The sequence below is a fragment of the Hemitrygon akajei genome, chromosome 5 (assembly GCF_048418815.1).
Source record: "Hemitrygon akajei chromosome 5, sHemAka1.3, whole genome shotgun sequence".
Lineage (NCBI taxonomy): Eukaryota > Metazoa > Chordata > Chondrichthyes > Myliobatiformes > Dasyatidae > Hemitrygon > Hemitrygon akajei.
The window spans coordinates 101,885,912-101,913,591 of record NC_133128.1 but is presented as its reverse complement, the minus strand read 5'-3'; the positions used below and the strand labels follow the sequence as shown (position 1 = coordinate 101,913,591).

The 27,680-nt window shown below is 45.7% G+C and overlaps 1 protein-coding gene across 4 annotated transcripts in view; it reads right to left on the bottom strand.

Annotated features, from left to right (window-relative positions):
* Positions 1–27,680, bottom strand: part of ppef1 (protein phosphatase, EF-hand calcium binding domain 1) — a 921,908-nt gene that overhangs the window by 541,466 nt on the left and 352,762 nt on the right. For all 4 annotated transcript variants that reach the window (XM_073044604.1, XM_073044607.1, XM_073044605.1 and 1 more), the window contains 2 exons: positions 11,318–11,481; positions 10,230–10,314 (listed from right to left, as the gene is read on the bottom strand). In XM_073044604.1, coding sequence (XP_072900705.1) covers positions 10,230–10,314; positions 11,318–11,481 — 249 coding nt within the window. The remainder of the gene's footprint in view (positions 1–10,229; positions 10,315–11,317; positions 11,482–27,680) is intronic.

The following is a 27,680-nucleotide window of genomic DNA, read 5'->3' as shown; positions in this document are numbered from 1 at the left end:
GTGAAGAGAGGTTTGTCCCATTTAGGGAGGGGAAGTGAAGAGGGGTTTGTTCCAGTGAGACAGGGGAAGTGAAGATAGGTTTTCCCCAGTTAGACAGGGGGCGTTGAAGAGGGGTTTGTGCCAGTGGGACAGGGGAAGTGAAGTTAGCTTTGACCCAGTGAGACAGGGAAAGTGAAGTTAGGTTTGTCCTAGTTAGAGAGGGGAAATGAAGATTGGTTTGTCCCAGTGAGACAGAGGAAGTGAAGATAGGTTTGTCCCAGTGAGACAGGGGAAGTGAAGAGGGGTTTGTCCAGTGAGACAGGGGAAGTGAAGAGGGGTTTGTCCCAGTTAGACAGTATAAGTGAAGAGAGGTTTGTTCCAGTGAGACAGGGGAAGTGAAGATACGTTTGCCCCAGTTAGAGAGGGGAATGTGAAGTGTGCTTGTCCCAGTTAGACAGGGGAAGTGAAGATAGGTTTGTACCAATGAGGCAGGGGAAGTGAAGATAGGTTTGTCCCAGTTAGCGAGGGGAAATAAAGAGGGGTTTGTCCCAGTGAGACAGGGGAAGTGAAGAGAGGTTTGTTCCAGTGAGACAGGGGAAGTGAAGATAGGTTTGTCCCAGTGAGACAGAGGAAGTGAAGATAGGTTTGCACTAGTTAGACAGGGGAAGGTGAAGAGGGGTCTGTCCCAGTGAGACAGGGGAAGTGAAGAGGGGTTTGTCCCAGTGAGACAGGGGAAGGTGAAGACAGGTTTGTCCCAGTTAGACAGGGAAGGTGAAGATAGGTTTGTACCAGTGAGGCAGGGGAAGTGAAGATAGGTTTGTCCCAATTAGCGAGGGGAAATGAAGAGGGGTTTGTCCCAGTGAGACAGGGGAAGGTGAAGATCGGTTTGTCCCAGTGAGACAGGGGAAGTGAAGATAGGTTTGTCTCAGTGAGACAGAGAAATGAAGAGGGGTTTGTCCCAGTGAGACAGGGGAAGTTGAAGATAGGTTTGTCCCACTGAGACAGGGGAAGGTGAAGATAGGTTTGTTCCAGTGACACAGGGGAAGGTGAAGATAGGTTTGTCCCAGTTAGAAAGGGGAAGGTGAAGAGGGCTTTGTCCCAGTGAGACAGGGGAAGGTGAAGAGAGGTTTGTCCCATTTAGGGAGGGGAAGTGATGAGGGGTTTGTTCCAGTGAGACAGGGGAAGTGAAGATAGGTTTGCCCCAGTTAGACAGGGGAAGTTGAAGAGGAGTTTGTCCCAGTGGGACAGGGGAAGTGAAGTTTGCTTTGACCCAGTGAGACTGGGAAAGTGAAGTTAGGTTTGTCCTAGTTAGAGAGGGGAAATGAAGATTGGTTTGTCCCAGTGAGACAGGGGAAGGGAAGAGGGGTTTGTCCAGTGAGACAGGGGAAGTGAAGAGGGGTTTGTCCCAGTTAGACAGTATAAGTGAAGAGTGATTTGTTCCAGTGAGACAGGGGAAGTGAAGATACGTTTGCCCCAGTTAGAGAGGGGAATGTGAAGAGTGTTTGTCCCAGTTAGACAGGGGAAGTGAAGATAGGTTTGTTCCAGTGACACAAGGGAAGGTGAAGATAGGTTTGTCCCAGTTAGACAGGGGAAGGTGAAGAGGGGTATGTCCCAGTGAGACAGGGGAAGGTGAAGAGAGGTTTGTCCCATTTAGGGAGGGGAAGTGAAGAGGGGTTTGTTCCAGTGAGACAGGGGATGTGAAGATAGGTTTTCCCCAGTTAGACAGGGGGCGTTGAAGAGGGGTTTGTCCCAGTGGGTCAGGGGAAGTGAAGTTAGCTTTGACCCAGTGAGACAGGGAAAGTGAAGTTAGGTTTGTCCTAGTTAGAGAGGGGAAATGAAGATTGGTTTGTCCCAGTGAGACAGAGGAAGTGAAGATAGGTTTGTCCCAGTGAGACAGGGGAAGTGAAGAGGGGTTTGTCCAGTGAGACAGGGGAAGTGAAGAGGGGTTTGTCCCAGTTAGACAGTATAAGTGAAGAGAGGTTTGTTCCAGTGAGACAGGGGAAGTGAAGATACGTTTGCCCCAGTTAGAGAGGGGAATGTGAAGTGTGCTTGTCCCAGTTAGACAGGGGAAGTGAAGATAGGTTTGTACCAGTGAGGCAGGGGAAGTGAAGATAGGTTTGTCCCAGTTAGCGAGGGGAAATAAAGAGGGGTTTGTCCCAGTGAGACAGGGGAAGTGAAGAGAGGTTTATTCCAGTGAGACAGGGGAAGTGAAGATAGGTTTGTCCCAGTGAGACAGAGGAAGTGAAGATAGGTTTGCCCTAGTTAGACAGGGGAAGGTGAAGAGGGGTCTGTCCCAGTGAGACAGGGGAAGTGAAGAGGGGTTTGTCCCAGTGAGACAGGGGAAGGTGAAGACAGGTTTGTCCCAGTTAGACAGGGAAGGTGAAGATAGGTTTGTACCAGTGAGGCAGGGGAAGTGAAGATAGGTTTGTCCCAATTAGCAAGGGGAAATGAAGAGGGGTTTGTCCCAGTGAGACAGGGGAAGTGAAGATAGGTTTGTCCCAGTGAGACAGAGGAAGTGAAGAGGGGTTTGTCCCAGTGAGACAGGGGAAGTGAAGAGGGGTTTGTTCCAGTTAGACAGTGGAAGTGAAGAGAGGTTTGTTCCAGTGAGACAGGGGAAGTGAAGATAGGTTTGTCCCAGTGAGACAGAGGAAGTGAAGATAGGTTTGCCCTAGTTAGACAGGGGAAGGTGAAGAGGGGTCTACCCCAGTTAGACAGGGGAAGTGAAGAGGGGTTTGTCCCAGTGAGACAGGGGAAGGTGAAGACAGGTTTGTCCCAGTTAGACAGGGAAGGTGAAGATAGGTTTGTACCAGTGAGACAGGGGAAGTGAAGAGGGGTTTGTACCAGTTAGGCAGGGTAAGTGAAGAGGGGTTTGTTCCAGTGAGACAGGGGAAGGTGAAGATCGGTTTGTCCCAGTGAGACAGGTGAAGTGAAGATAGGTTTGTCTCAGTGAGACAGGGGAAGGTGAATAGGGGTTTTGTCCCAGTGAGACAGGGGAAGGTGAAGATCGGTTTGTCCCAGTGAGACAGGGGAAGTGAAGATAGGTTTGTCTCAGTGAGACAGGGGAAATGAAGAGGGGTTTTTCCCAGTGAGACAGGGGAAATGAAGAGGGGTTTGTCCCAGTGAGACAGGGGAAGTTGAAGATAGGTTTGTCCCACTGAGACAGGGGAAGGTGAAGATAGTTTTGTTCCAGTGACACAGGGGAAGGTGAAGATAGGTTTGTCCCAGTTAGACAGGGGAAGGTGAAGATAGGTTTGCCCTAGTTAGACAGGGGAAGGTGAAGAGGGGTTTGTCCCAGTGAGACAGGGGAAGGTGAAGAGGGGTTTGTCCCAGTTAGACAGGGGAAGTGAGGAGGGGTTTGTTCCAGTGAAACAGGGGATGGTGAAGAGGGGTTTGTCCCAGTGTGACAGGGGAATGTGAATAGTGGTTTGGCCCAGTGAGACAGTGGACGTGAAGATAGGTTTGCCCCAGTTAGACAGGGGAAGGTGAAGAGGGGTTTGTCCCAGTTAGACAGGGGAAGTGAAGATAAGTTTGCCCCAGTTAGACAGGGGAAATGAAGATAGGTTTGTCCCAGTGAGACAGGGGAAGTGAAGATAAGTTTGTCCCAGTGAGACGGGGGAAGTGAAGATAGGTTTGTCCCAGTTAGACAGTGGAAATGAAGAGTGGTTATTTCCAGTGAGACAGGGGAAGGTGAAGATCCGTTTGTCCCAGTGAGACAGGGGAAGTGAAGATAGGTTTGTCCCAGTTATACAATGGAAGGTGAAGAGGGGTTTCTCCCAGTGAGACAGGGGAAGGTGAAGATAGGTTTGTCCCAGTTAGACATGGAACGTGAAGATATGTTTGTTCCAGTGAGACAAGGGAAGATGAAGATAGGTTTGCCCCAGTTAGACAGGGGAAGGTGAAGAGAGGTTTGTCCCAGTGAGACAGGGAAAGGTGAAGAGGGGAATGTCCCAGTTAGGCAGGGTAAGTGAAGAGGGGTTTGTTCCAGTGAGACTGGGGAAGGTAAAGATCGGTTTGTCCCAGTGAGACAGGTGAAGTGAAGATAGGTTTGTCTCAGTGAGACAGGGGAAGGTGAATAGGGGTTTTGTCCCAGTGAGACAGGGGAAGGTGAAGATCGGTTTGTCCCAGTGAGACAGGGGAAGTGAAGATAGGTTTGTCTCAGTGAGACAGGGAAATGAAGAGGGGTTTGTCCCAGTGAGACAGGGGAAGTTGAAGATAGGTTTGTCCCACTGAGACAGGGGAAGGTGAAGATAGGTTTGTTCCAGTGACACAGGGGAAGGTGAAGATAGGTTTGTCCCAGTTAGACAGGGGAAGGTGAAGAGGGCTTAGTCCCAGTGAGACAGGGGAAGGTGAAGAGAGGTTTGTCCCATTTAGGGAGGGGAAGTGATGAGGGGTTTGTTCCAGTGAGACAGTGGAAGTGAAGATAGGTTTGCCCCAGTTAGACAGGGGACGTTGAAGAGGGGTTTGTCCCAGTGGGACGGGGAAGTGAAGTTTGCTTTGACCCAGTGAGACAGGGGAAGTGAAGTTAGGTTTGTCCTAGTTAGAGAGGGGAAATGAAGATTGGTTTGTCCCAGTGAGACAGGGGAAGTGAAGATAGGTTTGTCCCAGTGAGACAGGGGAAGTGAAGAGGGGTTTGTCCAGTGAGACAGAGGAAGTGAAGAGGGGTTTGTCCCAGTTAGACAGTATAAGTGAAGAGAGGTTTGTTCCAGTGAGACAGGGGAAGTGAAGATACGTTTGCCCCAGTTAGAGAGGGGAATGTGAAGTGTGTTTGTCCCAGTTAGACAGGGGAAGTGAAGATAGGTTTGTACCAGTGAGGCAGGGGAAGTGAAGATAGGTTTGTCCCAGTTAGCGAGTGGAAATGAAGAGGGGTTTGTCCCAGTGCGACAGGGGAAGTGAAGATAGGTTTGTCCCCGTGAGACAGAGGAAGTGAAGAGGGGTTTGTCCCAGTGAGACAGGGGAAGTGAAGAGTGGTTTGTTCCAGTTAGACAGTGGAAGTGAAGAGAGGTTTGTTCCAGTGAGACAGGGGAAGTGAAGATAGGTTTGTCCCAGTGAGACAGAGGAAGTGAAGATAGGTTTGCCCTAGTTAGACAGGGGAAGGTGATGAGGGGTCTGTCCCAGTGAGACAGGGGAAGTGAAGATAGGTCTGCCCCAGTTAGACAGGGGAAGTGAAGAGGGGTTTGTCCCAGTGAGACAGGGGAAGGTGAAGACAGGTTTGTCCCAGTTAGACAGGGAAGGTGAAGATAGGTTTGTACCAGTGAGGCAGGGGAAGTGAAGATAGGTTTGTCCCAGTTAGCGAGTGGAAATGAAGAGGGGTTTGTCCCAGTGAGACAGGGGAAGTGAAGATAGGTTTGTCCCCGTGAGACAGAGGAAGTGAAGAGGGGTTTGTCCCAGTGAGACAGGGGAAGTGAAGAGGGGTTTGTTCCAGTTAGACAGTGGAAGTGAAGAGAGGTTTGTTCCAGTGAGACAGGGGAAGTGAAGATAGGTTTGCCCTAGTTAGACAGGGGAAGGTGAAGAGGGGTCTGCCCCAGTTAGACAGGGGAAGTGAAGAGGGGTTTGTCCCAGTGAGACAGGGGAAGTGAAGATAGGTTTGCCCTAGTTAGACAGGGGAAGGTGAAGAGGGGTCTGCCCCAGTTAGACAGGGGAAGTGAAGAGGGGTTTGTCCCAGTGAGACAGGGGAAGGTGAAGACAGGTTTGTCCCAGTTAGACAGGGAAGGTGAAGATAGGTTTGTACCAGTGAGACAGGGGAAGTGAAGAGGGGTTTGTCCCAGTTAGGCAGGGTAAGTGAAGAGGGGTTTGTTCCAGTGAGACAGGGGAAGGTGAAGATCGGTTTGTCCCAGTGAGACAGGTGAAGTGAAGATAGGTTTGTCTCAGTGAGACAGGGGAAGGTGAATAGGGGTTTTGTCCCAGTGAGACAGGGGAAGGTGAAGATCGGTTTGTCCCAGTGAGACAGGGGAAGTGAAGATATGTTTGTCTCAGTGAGACAGGGAAATGAAGAGGGGTTTGTCCCAATGAGACAGGGGAAGTTGAAGATAGGTTTGTCCCACTGAGACAGGGGAAGGTGAAGATAGGTTTGTTCCAGTGACACAGGGGAAGGTGAAGATATGTTTGTCCCAGTTAGACAGGGGAAGGTGAAGAGGGCTTTGTCCCAGTGAGACAGGGGAAGGTGAAGAGAGGTTTGTCCCATTTAGGGAGGGGAAGTGATGAGGGGTTTGTTCCAGTGAGACAGGGGAAGTGAAGATAGGTTTGCCCCAGTTAGACAGGGGACGTTGAAGAGTGGTTTGTCCCAGTGGGACAGCGGAAGTGAAGTTTGCTTTGACCCAGTGAGACAGGGAAAGTGAATTTAGGTTTGTCCTAGTTAGAGAGGGGAAGTGAAGATAGGTTTGTCCCAGTGAGACAGGGGAAGTGAAGAGGGTTTTGTCCAGTGAGACAGGGGAAGTGAAGAGGGGTTTGTCCCAGTTAGACAGTATAAGTGAAGAGAGGTTTGTTCCAGTGAGACAGGGGAAGTGAAGATACGTTTGCCCCAGTTAGAGAGGGGAATGTGAAGTGTGTTTGTCCCAGTTAGACAGGGGAAGTGAAGATAGGTTTGTACCAGTGAGGCAGGGGAAGTGAAGATAGGTTTGTCCCAGTTAGCGAGGGGAAATGAAGAGGGGTTTGTCCCAGTGAGACAGGGGAAGTTAAGAGAGGTTTGTTCCAGTGAGACAGGGGAAGTGAAGATAGGTTTGTCCCAGTGAGACAGAGGAAGTGAAGATAGGTTTGCCCTAGTTAGACAGGGGAAGGTGAAGAGGGGTCTGCCCCAGTTAGACAGGGGAAGTGAAGAGGGGTTTGTCCCAGTGAGACAGGGGAAGTGAAGATAGGTTTGCCCTAGTTAGACAGGGGAAGGTGAAGAGGGGTCTGCCCCAGTTAGACAGGGGAAGTGAAGAGGGGTTTGTCCCAGTGAGACAGGGGAAGGTGAAGACAGGTTTGTCCCAGTTAGACAGGGAAGGTGAAGGTAGGTTTGTACCAGTGAGACAGGGGAAGTGAAGAGGGGTTTGTCCCAGTTAGGCAGGGTAAGTGAAGAGGGGTTTGTTCCAGTGAGACAGGGGAAGGTGAAGATCGGTTTGTCCCAGTGAGACAGGTGAAGTGAAGATAGGTTTGTCTCAGTGAGACAGGGGAAGGTGAATAGGGGTTTTGTCCCAGTGAGACAGGGGAAGGTGAAGATCGGTTTGTCCCAGTGAGACAGGGGAAGTGAAGATATGTTTGTCTCAGTGAGACAGGGAAATGAAGAGGGGTTTGTCCCAATGAGACAGGGGATGTTGAAGATAGGTTTGTCCCACTGAGACAGGGGAAGGTGAAGATAGGTTTGTTCCAGTGACACAGGGGAAGGTGAAGATAGGTTTGTCCCAGTTAGACAGGGGAAGGTGAAGAGGGCTTTGTCCCAGTGAGACAGGGGAAGGTGAAGAGAGGTTTGTCCCATTTAGGGAGGGGAAGTGATGAGGGGTTTGTTCCAGTGAGACAGGGGAAGTGAAGATAGGTTTGCCCCAGTTAGACAGGGGACGTTGAAGAGTGGTTTGTCCCAGTGGGACAGGGGAAGTGAAGTTTGCTTTGACCCAGTGAGTCAGGGAAAGTGAATTTAGGTTTGTCCTAGTTAGAGAGGGCAAGTGAAGATAGGTTTGTCCCAGTGAGACAGGGGAAGTGAAGAGGGTTTTGTCCAGTGAGACAGGGGAAGTGAAGAGGGGTTTGTCCCAGTTAGACAGTATAAGTGAAGAGAGGTTTGTTCCAGTGAGACAGGGGAAGTGAAGATACGTTTGCCCCAGTTAGAGAGGGGAATGTGAAGTGTGTTTGTCCCAGTTAGACAGGGGAAGTGAAGATAGGTTTGTACCAGTGAGGCAGTGGAAGTGAAGATAGGTTTGTCCCAGTTAGCGAGGGGAAATGAAGAGGGGTTTGTCCCAGTGAGACAGGGGAAGTGAAGAGAGGTTTGTTCCAGTGAGACAGGGGAAGTGAAGATAGGTTTGTCCCAGTGAGACAGAGGAAGTGAAGATAGGTTTGCCCTAGTTAGACAGGGGAAGGTGAAGAGGGGTCTGTCCCAGTGAGACAGGGGAAGTGAAGATACGTCTGCCCCAGTTAGACAGGGGAAGTGAAGAGGGGTTTGTCCCAGTGAGACAGGGGAAGGTGAAGACAGGTTTGTCCCAGTTAGACAGGGAAGGTGAAGATAGGTTTGTACCAGTGAGACAGGGGAAGTGAAGAGGGGTTTGTCGCAGTGAGACAGGGGAAGTGAAGATAGGTTTGTCCCAGTGAGACAGGGGAAGTGAAGATAGGTTTGTCCCAGTGAGACAGTGGAAGGTGAATTGAGGTTGTAAATAGACATGGAACATTTTGTCAGTAGAAAGAAGAAAGCACCCAAGTTTGGGAAGCGAGAAGACAGACAGGGTCTTGAGAGTTATAAAGTAGCCAGGAAGAAGCTTACAAGAGCTAGAACGGGACATGAGAAGGCCTTTGACTCTGAATTTATGCACCACTGGTAAGCAGTTTTGGTCATACATTGGTACATCATACATACAGTATGTACCAGTGCAGACGTTCTGAGCGTTAGATTTTCATCAGTTACCATCTTGGTAAACTCATGAGTGGGTTTCCCTGCTGATTCATGATCAGCAGATGCTGTATCACCACAAATTATCAAGAATTTAATATTGTGCCTTTTCTTAAATTTCTGCAGTATCCCTGATGAATATTCACAATTGCTTTCACTTTCAGATTATTTCATGATCAGCATACTGTATGTTCACTCCAGCTCTGATGAATCCAGAGGTCCTCAACCTGTACTCCAATGTCCAGGGAGAATATACAGATCGTTATCAGAACCACCACAATTTGTTCCCTTCCTTTCTGTTTTCCCATGAAGACACTTCTATCCTAATCTTTTTCAGAAACTCCAATATTGCCTCTTTCTTAACCTCGTCTGTTCTATTACCTCACTGACACCATAGTAATTAGCCTTCCAACAATTAAATACTTACTCATTTCACCTGTTCCTATTCTTGTCCATGGCTATGCTATTGTCACTCTCTCGAAAACCAAGAGATCTGTCACTGGAGCAGGTTCATTACCCAGCACAGGTTGAGTACCCCTTATCGGAAATTCCAAAATCCAAAAACCCACAAAATCCAAACATTTTTTGAGCACTGACATGATGCCTGAAATGGAAAATTCCACAAAGCATTGGGAAGTTTCCCAGGTGATGCGTAGGTCTCTGCATGACACAGTTTTCAGAAGTGACGTGACATATGTAATGAACAGAAGTTAACGAAAAATAGAAAAGCACAGCATAAAGTGAAAAATTTAGATCTCGATTGTGTATTGAAGGAGTGGATTCGACAGTGCTGGAGTGAATGTATGCCGCTTAGTGATTTGCTGATCACGAAACAACAAAGATCTATCATGATGAACTGAAAATTGAAGGTAATTGTGAATATTAAGCAGGCTGCTTGCAGAAATTAAAGCAAAGGCACAACATTAAAAATTTAAAACTTTGTGGTGATAAAGCATCTATAACCATATAACCATATAACGATTGCAGCACGGAAACAGGCCATCTCGGCCCTTCTAGTCCGTGCCGAACACTTACTTCCACCTAATCCCACTGGCCCGCACTCAGCCCATAACCCTCCATTCCTTTCCTGTCCATATACCTATCCAAATTTACGTTAAATGACAATACCAAACCTGCCTCTACCACTTCTACTGGAGACAAAGCAACAGAGAAATTCATTGATGAGTTTGCAAAGATCATCACAAATGAAAATTTACATGTGTGTGAAGAACAAGTGTAAGACAAAGGCTCATAAATTCAGGGTCAGAAATGATGGCCGTGATCATAATGTGATAGAATTCACTCTGCAGTTTCAGAGGGAGAAGCTAAAGTCAGATGTATCAGTATTATAATGGAGTAAAGACAGTTACAGAGGCATGAGAGAGAGCTGGCTGAAGTTGATTGGAAGGAGACACCAACTGGAATAACAGCAGAGAAGCAATGGCTGGAGTTTCTGGGAGAAATTCGGAAGGAAGTATTCTAAAGGCAGGTTGATGCAACCGTGGCTGACAAGGGAAGTCAAAGACAACATAAAAGCCAAAGTGAGGGCATATAAAGAGCAAAAATCCCAAGGGAGAGGGAGAGGGTAACTTTCTATACCAGTATAATCTCTTAACAATCAGACACAATTAATTTGATGAATCAATTTCAAATATGAACAATAAGAAGGGTTGCTTCAATTTACCTGAGTGATCCTTATCAATTATTCCAAAAATGATTTCCAGGTCTGCACGATGCTTGTACATGGCTTCAATCAAATTTGGTTGAACCTACATATCAAAGTAGTAAATCAATGAGTTAAATCAATTGGGTCAATGGTTCAAGCACATTCACTACAACTCAGAAAGCACAAAGTAAAGACTGTGTACAGCCCATCTGTATGAACAAAGGTTTGGGGGTATGGTAAACTGACTCTGCCAGTTGCTGTGGGGTACAGGCATCTTCTTCTGGATGGGAACTCTTTTTACAGCCACATTTCCACCTTGCAAAATGTTCCATTTATGAATGGAAACCTGTAGGACATTTACTGGGTAATTAGCTTTCTGTTGATGTCGTGGCTTATTCTCAATGGATTGGAATAGTGAGCTGCCAGTCCTTCTCCTTGTAAAGCCACATGCCCAGGGTTACTGCAGTAGTAAAGAAAGGCGGCAATCACCCGGAGTTTTGCACCAACCATCCTGACAGACAACTCAAACCTACGCCACAGCAGCTGGGGAATATAACTGCATATCTACTGGATTGTCAGAATCACATCTGGTTCACCCACACCCTCCAGTGAAGGAATCTGCTCTCCTTACTTGGAATGACTTGAGACACACCAACATGGTTTAATCCTAACTGCCTCTTCAGGGGTAATTCAGGAGGGACAATAAAAGCTGGTACTACCAAAAGATGCTCTGTGGGCAAACAAATCATTCTCGCCGGCCATCTGCAGCTTCCTCAGTATCCATTGCAGAAGTTATTCAATGCGTGATTAACATTTGGCATTAGCTTGATGAGGACAAGTTAATTGATAGGGTTGGTGTTGGAGCAGGACTGGAAAAGAATTGCCATCATCAGCCACTGTGCACATGCCCGGTACTGAATGTCAATGAGCTTGCTGCCTATTTAGTAGGAAGTCTGACTAGAGACTGACTGAACTTTGTGTTTGCAATCAACACCCCAGCCACCCAATGGCTCAGTGAAGATGATATGTAAGGCTTATTTATAATGTGCACTCTCACAATGTTAGGTACTAGAATGTCAAATTCTCTTCATTGTCTTCTATTTTACCTCTTTCATGGGGTGCTCAGTCTGAAAACACTCGAAGGTTGAGAGATAATCCACAATGCCATCAGCATTGCTCTGTACCAGCCGAGGCCGTATGGTCCTCCAAGGCAGGTTTAAATGGAGTACAGAATCCACAGCTAAGGCCCACTGATTGAGTGAAATCTTCCCTAGAAAATGACACATGGAAGATAATAGGATGAAGATTTTGCTTAAAGTCCTGTTGTCAAGTTTGAAGTACTTCTGCTGCCTTTGACAAGGTTGACAGCACCGTCCTCAGCCATTTCCCAACTCATCCTCCGGATTGAGGAATGTTGTTAACCTGAAGGATGACTTGGAGGATGGATGAAGAAGGTGTGCAGGGAAGATTTGCAAGAATGTTGTCAGGACTCAATGGCCTGTACGAGACTGAGTGGTGACCTGATAGAGGAATATAACTCATGAGGGGTGTAGACAGAGAGAATGCTCACAGCCTTTTATCCCAGGAAAAGAAACAAAACTGGATGGTCCTTACATAGCATGAGCTGCTAGAGAAAATACTTGTGGCAAGTACGTAACAACACTTAAGAGACATTTAGATAAGAATGTGTATTGAAAAGATTTAGAAGGATAAGGGCCAATGGGCAGTAAATTGAGACTAGCTTAGATGGGCACCTTGGTCAGCACAAAGGAGTTGGACAGAAAGATCTATTCCCATGCTGTACGACTCAATGAGTCACTGAAACCAAGCTCACTTATCCAGCCAGCCAATTCCATTGCTCAAGGACCAATTCTGAGCAACATCTTTGCCTCTAATCTATTACTCATTCATTGACTACACCTCAGATACACCTCGTGCTAATTACTGGGATTACTGTAGTCAGGTTCCTCATGCCCTGGTTTCATTTTTGACCATATCCTCACCTTCAGCAAGAACCACTATATCATCTCTTGCATGGACCTTACCTCACCTCCCATCATCTTTAACCTTCTGTTGCCTCCATCCATCACTTCCCAGTCCCTATCACCTTTTCAGCTCTCCCTCCCTCCCTCTCCCTCTATGTACCTAGAACCCTTCCTCACTTAGATCTACCTATTGCTTGCCAGCACTTGCCTCACATCTTTATGCTGGTTAGTGCCTCTCAGTCTAGCAAAGGGTCCCACCCCAAAACATTTTCCCAGGGCTGAAATGGCTAACACGAGAGGGGACAGTTTTAAGGTGCTTAGAAGTAGTTACAGAGGAGATATCGGGGTAAGTTTTTTACGCAGAGAGTGATGAGTGCGTGGAATGGGCTGCTGGTGACGGTGGTGGAGGCGGATACGATAGGGTCTTTTAAGAGACTCCTGGATAGGTAAATGGAGCTCAGAAAAATAGAGGGCTATGGATAACCCTAGGTAATTTCCAAGGTAAGTACATGTTCGGCACAGCATTGTGGGCCGAAGGGCCTGTATTGTGCTGTAGGTTTTCTATATTTCTATGTTTCTATCAACTGTCCATTTCTCTCCATAGGAGCTGTCTGACTCACTGAGTTCCTGTGTTGCTCCAAAATAAAAGTTTGTGTTTGTATGTGCACAAGAACATGCATTAAATACTTGCAACAGCATCACAGGCACACAGCATTATATAAGAAAAACATACATTATATACTAATTATACTCAGTTAAACAGAGTCATAGAGCACAGAAACAGGCCTTAAGCCATGCTGAACTTAATTTATCGGTTTGTTCCTAAACCCTAGCCCTCCATTCCTCTCCCATCCATGTACTTATGCAATATTGAAACTGAAATCACATTCACTGGCAGCTCATTCCACACACATCAGCCTCTGACTTCTAGTGCTAGTCTCACTCAACTGCAGTGGAAAAATATTCCCACAATCTATGTACAACCTATTGATATAATTTTTCCAAAGTTCCACTGCATTCACTGGATCCATAGATTTCATCAAGTTCTTGGTCACACAACCTTTGCATGAGTTGACCCAATAGTCAAGCACTCTTCTTTAGATAGGTGCTCCCCAGACTCCCCCTGTGGTGGTGGCAGTGCATTGCCCCCAGATCTGCACCTCACTACACCATCCTGCCCAGAGAGTTGCCTGCTTTCACTCTGCTCTCTTTCCCAAGCTTTCATTCTCGCATCCTCTTAGGGTTGCTTCAGGTGGTACTCTGGAACATAGGGAGATGTCTTCTTCCCACTCCAGACTAGCCACAGCTTGAGAGTCTTCAGGATCCCCACTACGCAGTAGAATCATGCAGTCTCCCTGTTCAAGTGAATCAATCTAATCAGCACTCCCAATTACATGGATCATCAAAGTGACAGGTTTGTCCCTCCAGCAGCTGAAGTGTCCCTCCTGAAACCTCGCCTAATACATCTGAACAAAGGCTGTTTCAGGAATTCTCGGTACCATAATCTAACAGCACAGAGCAATCTCTGTGTCTGTGCTGCTCCTCGATGTAAGAGGACTACCAAATGCACTCTCCCTCTGCAGACTGATGATAGAGTGGACAGGTTGGCAGTCAAGGCAGAGGAATGCTCTTCCTGCAGGATGTGGGAAGCCAAGGAACCTCATGGTCTCCCTTACATCTACATCTATGGGACTTGCAGCCAGCTGCAGCTTCTGACATACTGCAGTTGACTGTACTCAGGATTATCGGGCAGGCAGAGGGTGTCACAGATGAGAGTTTAATGAGGTGGTCACATCTAAGTTGCAAGCTACAAATGACTACCAGGATAAGTAAGGGGAGCAGGCAGACAGAACAAGATTCTTCTGTGGCCATTCCCCAGCTTAAAAGGCCCGTTTGTATATTGATGGGGGACAATCCCTGCGAGGCCAGGGGCAGTAGCTGGGTTGGTGGCATCATGCCTGGCTCTAAGGCAAAGGGGAGGATGAGTCAAGCAGAATGATGCAGATAGCGGACTCAATGGAAGGTGTGCAGGTACTGTAAGTGATTCCTTGGCCGCAGTCAAGACTCCTGGATGGTGTGTTGCTCCCTGGTGCTAGGGTCAAGGATGTCTTGCTGTGAATAGAGGACATTCTGAGTGAAGAGGGCAAAAAGCCAGAGGATGTGCTCCAAATAGGTACCAATGACATGAGCAGGAGCAGAGATGAAGTCCTGCAAAAGCATTTTAGGGAGCAAGGTCAAAAGTTGAAAAGCAGGGCTTCTCAGGATTTTTATCTGTGGTATATGCTAGTGAGGTAAGACAGTGGTCCCCAAACACTGGGCCACAAGGAAACGATATGATTTGGCGATATGAAATGATATGAGTCAGCTGCACCTTTCCTCATTCCCTGTCACGCCCACTGTTGAACTTCAACGCACACAAGTTCACTACCCTCGTGAGGTCATCAGTTGGTCATTAACATACAACTACTGGAAGAGTGAAAAACAAACGTCGCTTGAGAGTTTCTTTGGAAGAGGTGGTAGGGGACATAAAAGGCCTAACGATGATGATAACGCAGAGACAACTGAGGCTGAGACTGCAAAAAAGAAAGAAAGCTTCCTTCAACAGAAAATATGGCTTTAATGCAACCGGTGACTCGCATGTTCCAAGCCCCCTGTGTGAGATATGTGGAGTCAAGCTGTCTAATGAGGCAATGAAGCCCGCAAAACTGCTTCAGCACCTTGAGTCCAAGCACCCTGCACTTAAAGACAAACCCGTTGAGATTTTTGAGTGGAAAAAACGTGAGCAAGCGGGACAGAAGCAAGTGCTGATAGCCACCACCTCCACAAATGCTGCTGCTCTGAGAGCGTCGTACTTGGTGGCTAGCCATATTGCTAAGACTAAGAAACCTTTCACTGTGGTGAAGAATTGATTCTGCCTGCTGCCAAGGACATGTGCCATGAACTGTTGGGAGAAGCTGCAGCTAACAAGATAGCACAGGTTTCTCTTTCAGCTACCACAGTTTCAAGGAGAGTCGATGACACAGTGCCAGTCTACACACTGTGTCATACACAGGGAAATGCTGGCTAGCCGAAAAATGTCACCTGATCTTAACAGCGTATTGGGTGACGTTGCTGAAGTTATCAATCACATCAAAGCAAAAACCCTTAACTCACATTTGTTTGAGCAGCTTTGCGAGGAAATGGATGCAGAGCACAATCGCCTTCTCTTACACACTGAAGTCAGGTGGCTATCAAGGGGGAGAGCCCTGGCCAGGGTTCTTGAGTTAAGTGAACCACTACAGAGATTTGTTTCAGGAAAAAAGTCACCACTAGCAACACACTTCTGTGATGAGGAGTGGATAGCAAAACTCACTTTTTGTGTGACATCTTCAACCTGCTCAATGAATTCAATTTGTCACTTCAGGGGAGAATGACAGCTGTCTTCATGTGTCTGCTTTCAAAGCCAAACTGGAACTGTGGGACGGTGAGTGGACAGGGGCATATTTGACATGTTCCTAACATCAGCTGGGATTTTGGGAGAGATTGAGGCAGCACCGTCCTTCTCACAGCTGGTGAGCGATCATCTATCTTCACTGTTGACAGAATTTGAGCGTTACTTCCCAACCGCAAATGACCCAAGATGTACAAAGGAATGAGTCAGTGACCCATTTGTGAATGTCCCCGGTGAATCATCCATGTCAGCGCGGGAAGAAGATCAACTCCTCGAGCTTGCAAATGAAAGTATGTTTGACATAACATCTCTGCCGGCATCTGGATCAAAGTCAAGGCTGAATATCCTGAGCTAGCCACGAAAGTACTGAAAACGTTGCTTCCATTTCCAACATCATATCTCTGCAAAGCGGGGTTTTCTGCAATGAATGCAACAAAAACTAAATTGCCGAATAGACTGGACATAAGGAACCCCCTTCGAGTATAGCTGTCTCCCATCACCCCTCAATGGGACCATCTTGTTGCAGGGAAACAAGCCCAGGGCTCCCACTGATTCACCAGTATTGGTGTGTTGCAATGATTTTATATGTTCATATGAGGAAAATATGCACTGTGTGTTTAATATTAAATTCGTTAGATAAACCCTTTTAGAAAGAAAATTGAGTGTATTAGCCACTTATAAGTGACCTATAGTTGACTTATCACCTATATTTCGGTCGTGGTTAACACACCACCCCCCGCCCCGTTGGCCAGTCCGCAAGAATATTGTCAATATTAAACTGGTCTGCGATGCAAAAAAGGTTGGTGACTCCTGAGGTAACACATAGATTCCTAGTGTAATATATGGGTAAGTAGCTGGTACAGGAAGGAGGGCTTTCAATTTATGGATTACTGGACTCTCTTACAGAGCAGATGGGACTTGTACAAACAAGACGGTTTGCATCTGAATTGGAGGCAAATCGATATCCTTGCTCTAATTTTGCTCGTGCTTCTTGAGAGAGTTTAAACTGAAGTGGCTGTGGGGTGGGAGCCAGAGCAGGAGGCCAAGAAACATGGTATGACTAGTGGGATCGAAAGGAAGGCCAGTGAGGAGAAAGCTAATAAACTGGTGGAATAGATGGGCAGAAATGTGTTTATTTCAATGTATGACAATTATGGGTAAGGAGAATTAACTTGGAGCCTGGATCAGTACATGGAAGTATGATGTTATTACCATTAAAGACCTGGCTGCATGAGAGGGATAGGGCTGGCAGCTCAGTGTTCCCCAGGTTTTGTTCTAGGCACGATGGAGAGGGGTGAAGAGAAGTGTAGGATTTCAATACTGATCAGAGAGAATCTCAAAGCAGTACTCACAGAGGCAATTTGAGTGGAGCTCAGAAACAAGATAAGTGCAATTACATTGATGGAGTGCTATGACAGGATGCCCAATAGCAACTGTGAGATGGAGGAATGGATATGCAAACAGATTATGAAAAGGTGAAAAATCAACAGGGTTGTTATTGTTGGCTCCGTAACTTCCCCACTATTGACTGAAAATTCCTGAATATAAGTGGCTTAGATGGGGGAAGATTTCTTCAATTACCAAGAGGGGTTCTTGAAACAGTTTGAGGAGAGTACATACTGGGCTTGGTTTTGGGAAATGAGCCAAACCAGGTGATACAGCTGACAGTGGATGGACATTCTGTAAATAGAGATCACAACTCATTGTTTTAGATCATTACAAATATGCATAGAATCCGATCTTACAAGAAAGGACCATTAGACCATAAGATCAGGAATAGACCAGGCTATTCAGCCCATTTTGTCTGCACCTCCATTCCATCATTGCTGATGCATTTTCTCTTTAATTCCCATTCTCCTGCCATCTTTGACACCCTGACTAATCACTTTAAACTGGAGAACTCGACTAGTGAGGTGTTATAGGTGGAACTGATAAAATAACAAAGGTGTAATCACGATAATGGGGCCATATTACAAACCACCCAACAGTGCCTAACCTGATTAGGGATATTCAGCATGGCTTTGTCAAGAGCAGGTCGTGGCTTGCAAGCCTTATTGAATTCCTTGAGGATAACAAAACACATTGATCAAGGTAAAACAGTGGATGTAGTACATATGGCTTTCAGGAAGGCATTTGATAAGGTTTCCATGTGAAGCTCATTCAGAAAGTAAGGAAGAGGCACAGGATCCAGGGAGACCTTGCTTTGTGGGTCCAGAATTGGATTGCTCACAGATGGTTTGTATTCTGCATGGAGGTTGGTGACTAGTGGTGTTCCACAGTGATCTGTTCTGGGACCTCTCCTCTTTGTGATTTTTATAAATTACCTGGATGAAGAAGTAGAAGGGTGGGTTAGTAAGCTTGCTGATGACACAAAGGTTGGGAGTGTTGTGGATAGTCTGGAGGGTTGTCAGAGGTTACAACAGGACATCAATAGGATGCAGAACTGGGCTGACAAGTGGTAGATAGAGTTCAACCCAGATAAGCGTGAAGTGGTTCATTTTGGTAGGTCAAATTTGGAGAGAGAATTTAATATTAATGGTAAGACACTTGGCAGTGTGGAAGATCAGAGAGCTCTTGTGATCCACGTCAACAGGACACTCAAAGCTACTGCACAGGTTGACAGCGTTGTTAAGAAGGTGTATGGCGTTTTGGCATTCATCAATCATAGGATTGAGTTCAAGAGCCAAGAGGTAATGTTACAGCTATATCAGAACTTGGTCAGACCCTACTTGGAGTACTGTGTTCCGTTCTGGTCACCTCATTATAGGAAGGATGTAGATACTATAGAGAGAGTGCAGAGCAGATTTACAAGGATGTTGGAAGTGGAGAGCATGCCTTTTGAGAATAGGTTGAGTGAACTTGGCCTTTTCTCCTTGGAGCAACGGAGGATGAGAGGTGTATAAGATGATGAGAAGCATTGATTGTGTGGATAGTCAGAGGCTTTTTCCCTGGGCTGAAATTGCTAACATGAGAGGGCACAGATTTAAGGTGCTTGGAAATAGATACAGAGGAGATGTCAGGGGTAAGTTTTTCATGCAGAGAGTGGTGGGTGCATGGAATGCATTGCCAGCGATGGTGATGGAGGTGGATACAATAGGGTATTTTAAGAGACTCTGAGTTAGGTACATGGAGCTTAGAAAAACAGAAAGCTATGTGGTAGGGAAATATTAATAGTTTCTCGAGTAGGCTACATGGTCGACACGACATTGTGGACTGAAGTGCCTGTAATGTGCTGTAGATTTCTATGTCCTATGTTCTAAATGCAAAGGTCTTGAGGTAGATAAGTCACCTGGACCAGATGGACTACATCCCAGAGTCCTGAGAGAGGTTGCTGAAGAGATAACCAATACATTATAGACAATGGACAATAGGTGCAGGAGTAGGTCATTTGGCCCTTTGAGCCAGCACCACCATTCACTGTGATCATGGCTGATCATCCACAATCAGTAACCCATTCCTGCCTTCTCTCCATATCCCTTGACTCCGCTATCTTTAAGAGCTCTATCTAACTCTTTCTTGAAAGCCTCCAGAGAATTGGCCTCCACTGCCTTCTGAGGCAGAGCATTCCACAGATCCACAACTCTCTGGGTGAAAAAGTTTTCCCTCAACTCCAATCTAAATGGCCTACCCCTTATTCTTAAACTGTGGCCTCTGGTTCTGAACTCCCCCAACATCGGGAACGTTTCCTGCCTCTAGTGTGTCCGATCCCTTAATAACCCTATATGTTTCAATTAGATTCCCTCTCATCCTTCTAAATTCTAATGTATACAAGCCCAGTCGCTCCAATCTATCAACATATGACAGTCCCGCCATCCTGGGAATTAACCTCATGAACCTACACTGCACTCACTCAATAGCAAGAATGGCAGGCAGTGATTAGTGGGGTACTGCAAGGCTTGGTGCTGGGACTGCAGCTATTTACAATATACATTAATACCCCTAATACCATGTGCTCTAATTTTGCCCACTAATCTCCTATGTGGGACCTTATCAAAGGCTTTCTGAAAGCCCAGGTACACTACATCCACTGGCTCTCCCTTGTCCATTTTCATAGTTACATCCTCAAAAAATTCCAGAAGATTAGTCAAGCATGATTTCCCCTTCGTAAATCCATGCTGACTCAGACCGATCATGTTACTGCTATCCCAATGTGCCGCTATTTCATCTTTTATAATTGACTCCAGCATCTTCCCCACCACTGATGTCAGCCTAATTGGTCTATAATTCCGTTTTCTCTCTCCCTCCTTTCTTAAAAAGTGGGATAACATTAGCTACCCTCCAATCCTCAGGAACTGATCCTGAATCTATAGAACATTGGAAAATGATTACCACTGCGTCCACGATTTCTAGAGCCGCCTCCTTAAGTACCCTGGGATGTAGACCATCAGGCCCTGGGGATTTATTAGCCTTCAGTCCCATCAGTCTACCCAACACCATTTTCTGCCTAATGTGAATTTCCTTCAGTTCCTCCATTACCCTAGGTCCTCTGGCCACCTGGGAGATTGTTTGTGTCTTCCCTAGTGAAGACAGATCCAAAGTACCTGTTCAACTCGTCTGCCATTTCCTTGCTCCCCATAATAAATTCACTCGTTTCTGTCTTCAAGGGCCCAACTTTGATCTAAACTAATTTTTTCCTCTTCACATACCTAAAGAAGCTCTTACTATCTTTCTTTATATTCTTGGCTAGCTTACCTTTGTACCTCATCTTTTTTCCCTGTATTGCCTTTTTAGTTATCTTCTGTTGCTCTTTAAAAGTTTCCCAATCCTCTGGCTTCCCATTCATCTTTGCTATGTTAGACTTCTTCTCTTTTATATTTATACTGTCCTTGACTTCCCTTGCCAGCCACAGTTGCCCCCTACTCCCCTTAGAATCTTTCTTCCTCTTTGGAATGAACTGATCCTGCACCTTCTGAATTATTCCCAGAAATACCTGCCATCCGTGCTAGGGTGTCCTTCCAGTCAACTTTGGTCAGCTCCTCCCTCATGGCTCCATAGCTCCCTTTGTTCAACTGTAATACTGACACTTCCGATTTTCCTTTCTCCCTCTCAAATTGTAGATTAAAGCTTATCATATTATGGTCACTACCTTCTAATGGCTCCTTTACCTTGAGTTCCCTTATCAAATCCGGTTCATTACACAACACACCCGTGTAGCAGTGGCAAACCTGCCTGCCAGAATGTTGGTTCCCCGCCTGTTAAGGAGCAACCCATCCCTTTTGTACAATTCATCCTTACTCCAAAACAGATCCCAGTGGTCTAAAAGTCTAAATCCCTGCTTCCTGCACCAGCTCCTCAGCCACACATTCAGATCCCCTGTTTCCCTGTTCTTGCCCTCACCAGCACAAGGAGCTGGAAGCAAACTGGAGATAACCACCCCGGAGGTCCTGCTTTTCAGCCTTCTTCTGAGTTCTCTGAAGTCCCGCTGCAGAGTTTCTTTCCTCTTCTTCCCGACATCATTTGTGCCGACATGCACTACCACTTCTGGCTGTTCACCTTCACCCTTGAGGATGCCCTGCAATTGGTCCATGACGTCCTGGATCCTGGCACCAGGAAGGCAACACACCATCCTTAAATCCTGCCTGTTGCCGCAAAAACCCCTTTCTGTACCACTCACTATGGAGTCTCCTACCACCACCTGTCTCCTCAGCTTTGCTTTAGCGCCAATCTTTGACTCGCAGACCTGTCCGCCTCTCAGACTGGCAGTGTCTTCTGTCCCGACAGCTTCCAAGAGGGTGAACCTGTTTTCAAGAGGCACATCCCCTGGGGTCTCCTGTACTCCAACCATCCATCCTTTCCTCATCCTCGCCCCCTTCTCTCTTCCGGTATCTTCAGTGTAATGATCTCGCTGTAGGTTCTGTCCAGAAAACTCTTATTTTCCCAAAAGACATTGGTCATGATCTTTCAAGAATCACTTGATTCTGGCATGGTCCCAGAGGACTGGAAGATTGCAAATGTCACTCCACTCATCAAGAAGGGAGGAAGGCAAAAGAAAGGAAATTATAGGCTAGTAAGCCTAACCTCTGAGGTTGGGAAAGTGTTAGAGTCGATTATTAAGGATGAGGTTTTGGGGTACTTGGAGACTAATGATAAAATAAGTCAAAATCAGCATGGGTTCTGAAAAGGAAATCTTGCCTGACAAATCTGTTAGAGTTCTTGAGGAAGTAACAAGCAGGGTGGACAAAGGAAAGGCGGTGGATGTCATTTACTTGGATTTTCAAAGGCATTTGATAAGGTGCCACACATGAGACTGTTTAACAAGATAAAATCCTATGCCATTACAGGAAAGATACTAGCACGGATAGAGGAATGGCTGACAGGCAGAATGCATCATGGGAATAAAAGGGGCATTTTCTGCCATCTCCTCCAGTTCCATACACATTTTTCTACGGTCACACTTGCTTGGTCCTATTCTCTCACATCTTATCCTCTTGCTCTTCACATACTTGTAGAATGCCTTGGGGTTTTCCTTAATCCTGTCCACCAATGCTTTCTCATGGCTCCTTCTGGCTCTCCTAACTTCATTCTTAAACACCTTCCTGCTAGCCTTATAATCTTCTAGATCTCTACCATTACCTAGTTTTTTGAGCCTTTCGTAAGCTCTTCTTTTCTTCTTGACTAGATTTACAACAGCCTTTGCACACCACGGTTCCTGTACCCTACCATCCTTTCCCTGTCTCATTGGAACGTATCTACGCAGAATGCCATGCAATTACCTCCTGAACATTTGCCACATTTCTTCCATATGTTTCCCTGAGAACTTCTGTTTCCAATTTATGCTTCCAAGTTCCTGCCTGATAGGCTCATATTTCCCATTACTCCAATTAAACGTTTCCCTAACTTGTCTGTTCCTATTCCTCTCGAATGTTATGGTAAAGGAGATAGAATTATGATCACTATCTCCAAAATGCTCCCCCACTGAGAGATCTGACACCTGACCGGGCCCTTTATCTCAGAAAGGATGTGTTGTCATTGGAGAGAGCCCAGCCCAGAGCAGGTTCATTAGGATGATTCCGGGAATGAAGGGGTTAACAGATGAGGAGTTTTTGGCAGTTTTGGGCTTGTACTCAGTGGAATTTAGAAGAATACTGGGGGGGGGGGGGGCTCCTTGACACCTATCAAATTTTGAAAGGACTAGATAGGGTGGATGTGGAGAGGATACTTCCTACAGTGGGGGTGTCCAGAACTAGAAGGAACAGACTTAAAAATTGAGGGACAACCTTTTAGAACAGAGGTAAGGAGGAATTTTTAGCCAGAGAGTAGTGAATCTGTGGAATGCTCTGCCACAGACTGTGGTGGAGGCCAAGTCCGTGGGTATATTTAAGGCGGAAGTTGATAGTTTCCTGATCGGTCAGGGCTTCAAAGGATATGACGAGTAGGATCCAGGATCAGCCATGAATCAGAATCAGGTTTATTATCACTGGCATGCGATGTGAAAGTTGTTAACTTAGCAGCAACAGTTTAATGCAATACATAATCTAGCATCAAGGGAAAAAATAATGATAACAATAAATAAATAAAACATAATAATAAATAAACAAGTATATAAATTATGTATATTGAATAGATTATTAAAAATGTGCAAAAACAGAAAAACTGTATATTTAAAAAATGAGCTAGTGTCCAAAGCTTCAAAGTCCATTCAGGAATCGGATGGCAGAGGGGAAGAAGCTGTTCCTAAATTGCTGAGTGTGTGCCTTCAGGCTTCTGTATCTCCTACCCAATGGTAACAGTGAGAAAAGGGCATGCCCTAGGTTCTGGAGGTCTTTAATAATGGATGCTGCCTTTCTGAGCTACCACTCCCCAAAGATGTCCTGGGTACTTGTAGTGCCCAGGATGGAGCCAACTAGATTTACAACCTTCTGCAGCTTCTTTCGGTCCTGTGCAGTAGCCCCTCCATACCAGACAGTGATGCAGCCTTTCAGAATGCTCTACATGGTACAACTATAGAAGTTTTTGAGTGTATTTGTTGACATGCCAAATAACTTCAAACTCCTAATAAAGTATAGCCGCTGTCTTGCCTTCTTTAGGACTACCAGGTTAGATCCTCAGAGATCTTGACACCCAGGAACTCGAAGCTGCTCACTCTCTCCACTTCTGATCCCTCTATGAGGATAGGTATGTGTTCCTTCGTCTTACCCTTCCTGAAGTCCTCAATCAGCTCTTTCGTCTTACTCAAGTTGAGTGCCAGGTTGTTGCTGTGGCACCATTCCACTATTTGGCATATTTCACTCCTGTACACTCTCTCATCACCACCTGAGATTCTACCATCAATGGTTGTATCATCAGCAAATTTGCAGATGGTATTTGAGCTATGCCTAGCCACACAGTCATATGTGTACAGAGAGTAGAGCAGTGGGCTAATCACACACCCCTGGGGTACGCCAGTGTTAATTGTCAGCAAAGAGGATATGTTACCACCAATCTACACAGATTGTGGTCTTGTGGATTGCTGAGTAGACTCGATGGGCTGAATGGCCTAATTCTGCTCCTATGTCTTATTGTCTTAGGTAAGGGTCTCAAAACTGGAGTGGGTAAGTTATGACAGGATGAGACAGGAGTTCATTACAGGTAGCTGATGTTGGACAAGTCCAGGTCCGTCAAGCAGAAGTTATTTAAATACCAGCTGATCACAATTCAGAATTGGCATGTTTCAAATGGTAGCAAGGACAAGGCTGGTAAAAATCAGAATGTACCCGTGTGGAATTTTACAATAACAAGGAACTGCTGAAGCAAATAATTAAGAAGGCTGTGAAATATCCTTGGTGAGCAGGTTCAAAAAGAATTGCAAGGCAAGTTACACACAATGGGCTTTTTATCAGCTACACCTGTACACCTGCTCATTAAAGCACACAGACAATCATGGGGCAGCAGCTCAATGCATAAAAGCATGTAGACGTTGCCAAGAGGTTCAGTTGATGTCCAGACCAAACATCCAAGTGAGGAAGAAATATGACTTTAGTGACTTTCTGGAATGATAGTTGGTGCCAAACAGAGTGGATGGGTATCTCAGAAGCTGCTGATCTCCTGGTATTTTCACATGCAGAAGTTTCTAGAGTTTACAAAGAATGGTGCAAAATAAAATAAAAAATGCAGTGAGTGGCAGTTCGGTTGATGAAAATGCCTTGTGAATGAGAAAGGTCAGAGGAGATTGACCAGACTGGTTCAAGCTCACAGAAAGGCGATAGTAATTCAAATAGACATGTGTTACAGTGTTGGTGTGCAGAAGATTTTCTCTGAATGCAGAACATGTTGAACCTTGAAGTGAATGGGCAACAACAGAAGGAGGCCACAAAATACATTCAATGGCCACGTAATTAGGTACAGGACTTATCTAATTCAGAGGACACAGCCTTAGATAGAGGGGTGTTCTTTTAGAACAGAGATGAGGAGGAATTTCTTTAGCCAGAGGGCAGTGTGTCTGTGGAATTCCTTGTCACAGATAGTTATGAGGTCAAGTCTTTATGTATATTTAAGGCAGAAGTTGATAAATTCTAGATTGGTCAGGGTATGAAGGATATGGGAGAAGGCAGGAGACTGAGGCTGAGAGGAACATTGAATCAGCCATGATGAAATGGTGGAGTAGACTTGATGGGCCAAATGGCCTAATTCTCCTCCCATATCTTATGGTCTAATAAAATTGCCACTGAATATATACTTGCATTAAAAAGGTCAGGGTAGGTCTACTCCAGGATAAAGGAGGGAATTTGTTGTGGTGTTAGAACGAGTAGCTGAGGTACTAAAGGAGTACTAAAGTGTATGTGAGGGTGTGGGGTGGCATCATAGGCATTCTGAATGGTGGCTTAACAGTGGTCAAGTGTGTTGGCTCTCCTGGCTCCACAGGTGATCTGTTGGTGGTAGTTGTTCAGAGACTTTAGGCTGGCCCACAGTGACAGTGAAGGCATCAGGATGTGCAGTTCTGTGCCTGCTGATCATGTTATTCAGCTCCTCTAGTGCCTGTGTAATGTTGGCCTGAGATGAAATGTGTACCGTTACCCAGAAAACTCCCTCGGCAGATAACATAGACAACATTTGGCCACTAGGTGTTCCACGTCAGGTGAGCAGGACTAAGACAGAACCGGAATGGGTTTGCACCACAATGAATTAATCATAAAACATACTCCACCTCCTTTGCCTTTAAAAGACTGAGTGTCCTGTCTTTGCAGAGAATGGTGAAGCCATCATGCATCCGAAATTGCAGGTGTAAGCCATGTTTCTGCAGAGCAGAGTACACAATAGTCCCTAATGTCCCTCTGACCTTGAAATATTTCTGCGAGATCTTATTTTCCTGAGACTATATAGGATAGTCAAAAGTGAATGTCTAAGCTGTCTGCATTTTAATCATACCTGTAGATTGATGCAGTGACCCGCTTCCATTTTCTTAAAGGGGAAGTGCACCCGAGTCTGCCATTCGAGTTTCTTTGATTTTAAGTATTGATAGATTTTTTAAAATGTCTTAAAACGATGCTGTTTACTGAAGTACCCAAGGTGGTGACTGGATTTCAGCTGTAGTAGTCCTAAAGGGGAATATTTGATCATTCCCATCAGAGCTGCACACAAAGAATAATATAAACTCCTCAAGAACCTCATTTGCTCCTACCTGCCTATACCTACTATGCATCTCCTTCTTTTTCATAACCAGGGCTTCAATATCCCTCAAAAACCAAGGTTCCCTAATCCTGTTAGTATTGCATTTTATTCTGGCAGGAACATGCAAACTCTGGATTCTCAAAATTTCATTTTGAAGGCCTCCCACTTACCAAGTATACCTTTGCCAGAAAACAGCCTGTCCCAACCCACACTTGTCAGATCATTTCTGATACCATCAAAACTGACCTTTCTCAACCTGAGAACAAGGCCTATCCTTCTCCAGAGTTACCTTGAAGCTAATAGAATTATGATCACTCGAGCTGAAATGTTCCCCTCCACTTCAGTCACCTGTCCTTCTCATTCCCTAATAGGAGATCCAGCACTGCACTCCCTCTAGTTGGGACCTCTATATATGAATTAGGGTACCTTTCCTGAACACATTTACAAATTCTGTCCCATCCAGTCCTTTTACAGTATGGGAGTCCTAGTCAATATGCGGAAAGTGAAAATCACCTACTGTCACAACTTAATTTTCTTTTCAATTTTTTTGCTATCTGTCTTCAAATTTACTCCTCTATATCCCACAAGTTCCATCTTCCTCAGAAGAGAGCCCAATGATCCAAAACTCTGAAGCCCTCCCCCTGCACCATCTTCTTACCCACACATTAAGCTGAATTATCTTCCTATTTCTGTCCTGACAAGCAATGTGGCACAGGTAGCAACCCAGAGCACACAACCCTACAGGTCCTATCCTTTAACGTAGCACCCAACTCCCTGAACTCAATTTGCAGGACCTCTTCATCCTTCCTGCCTGTGTAATTTGTACTGATGTGGATCATGACCTCTGGCTGCTCAGCCCTTTCCCTTAAGAATGCTATAGTCTCCATCCAAGATGTCCCTGACCCTGGCACCAGGAAGGTAACAAATCATCTGGAAATCTTGTTCTGTCTATTGACCTAACCAATGAATCACCTATCACTACAGCTTGCCTTTTCTTCCCCCTTCCCTTCTGTGTCACAGGACTAGCCTCAGTGCCAGAGACCTGACTGCTATCACTCACCACCAACAGCAACCAAAGTGATGTACTTGTTATTGAAGGAATGGCCACAGTACCCTGCATTGACTCCTTATCCCCTTTTCCTCTCCTGACAATCCCCTGGTTACCTGTGTCCTGCACCTTAGGTGTAACTATATCTCTCTGTATCTCCTGTCAATCAACTCCTCAGCCTCCTGAATAATCTGGAGTTTATCCTTTTCTTGATCCCCAATGCGGTCTGTAAAAAGCTGCATCTGGATGCACTTTCTGCAGATAGAACTGTCAGAGACACTGTCTCTCCACATCCCACAAGAGAAGCATTCCAATATTCTGCCTGGCATTCCCACTGTTCTAGGAATGAAACATAGAATGAAGGAAAGAAAGAAAGAACAAAACTTACCTGCAACCTGCCTTACCCCTCACCTCTCCTG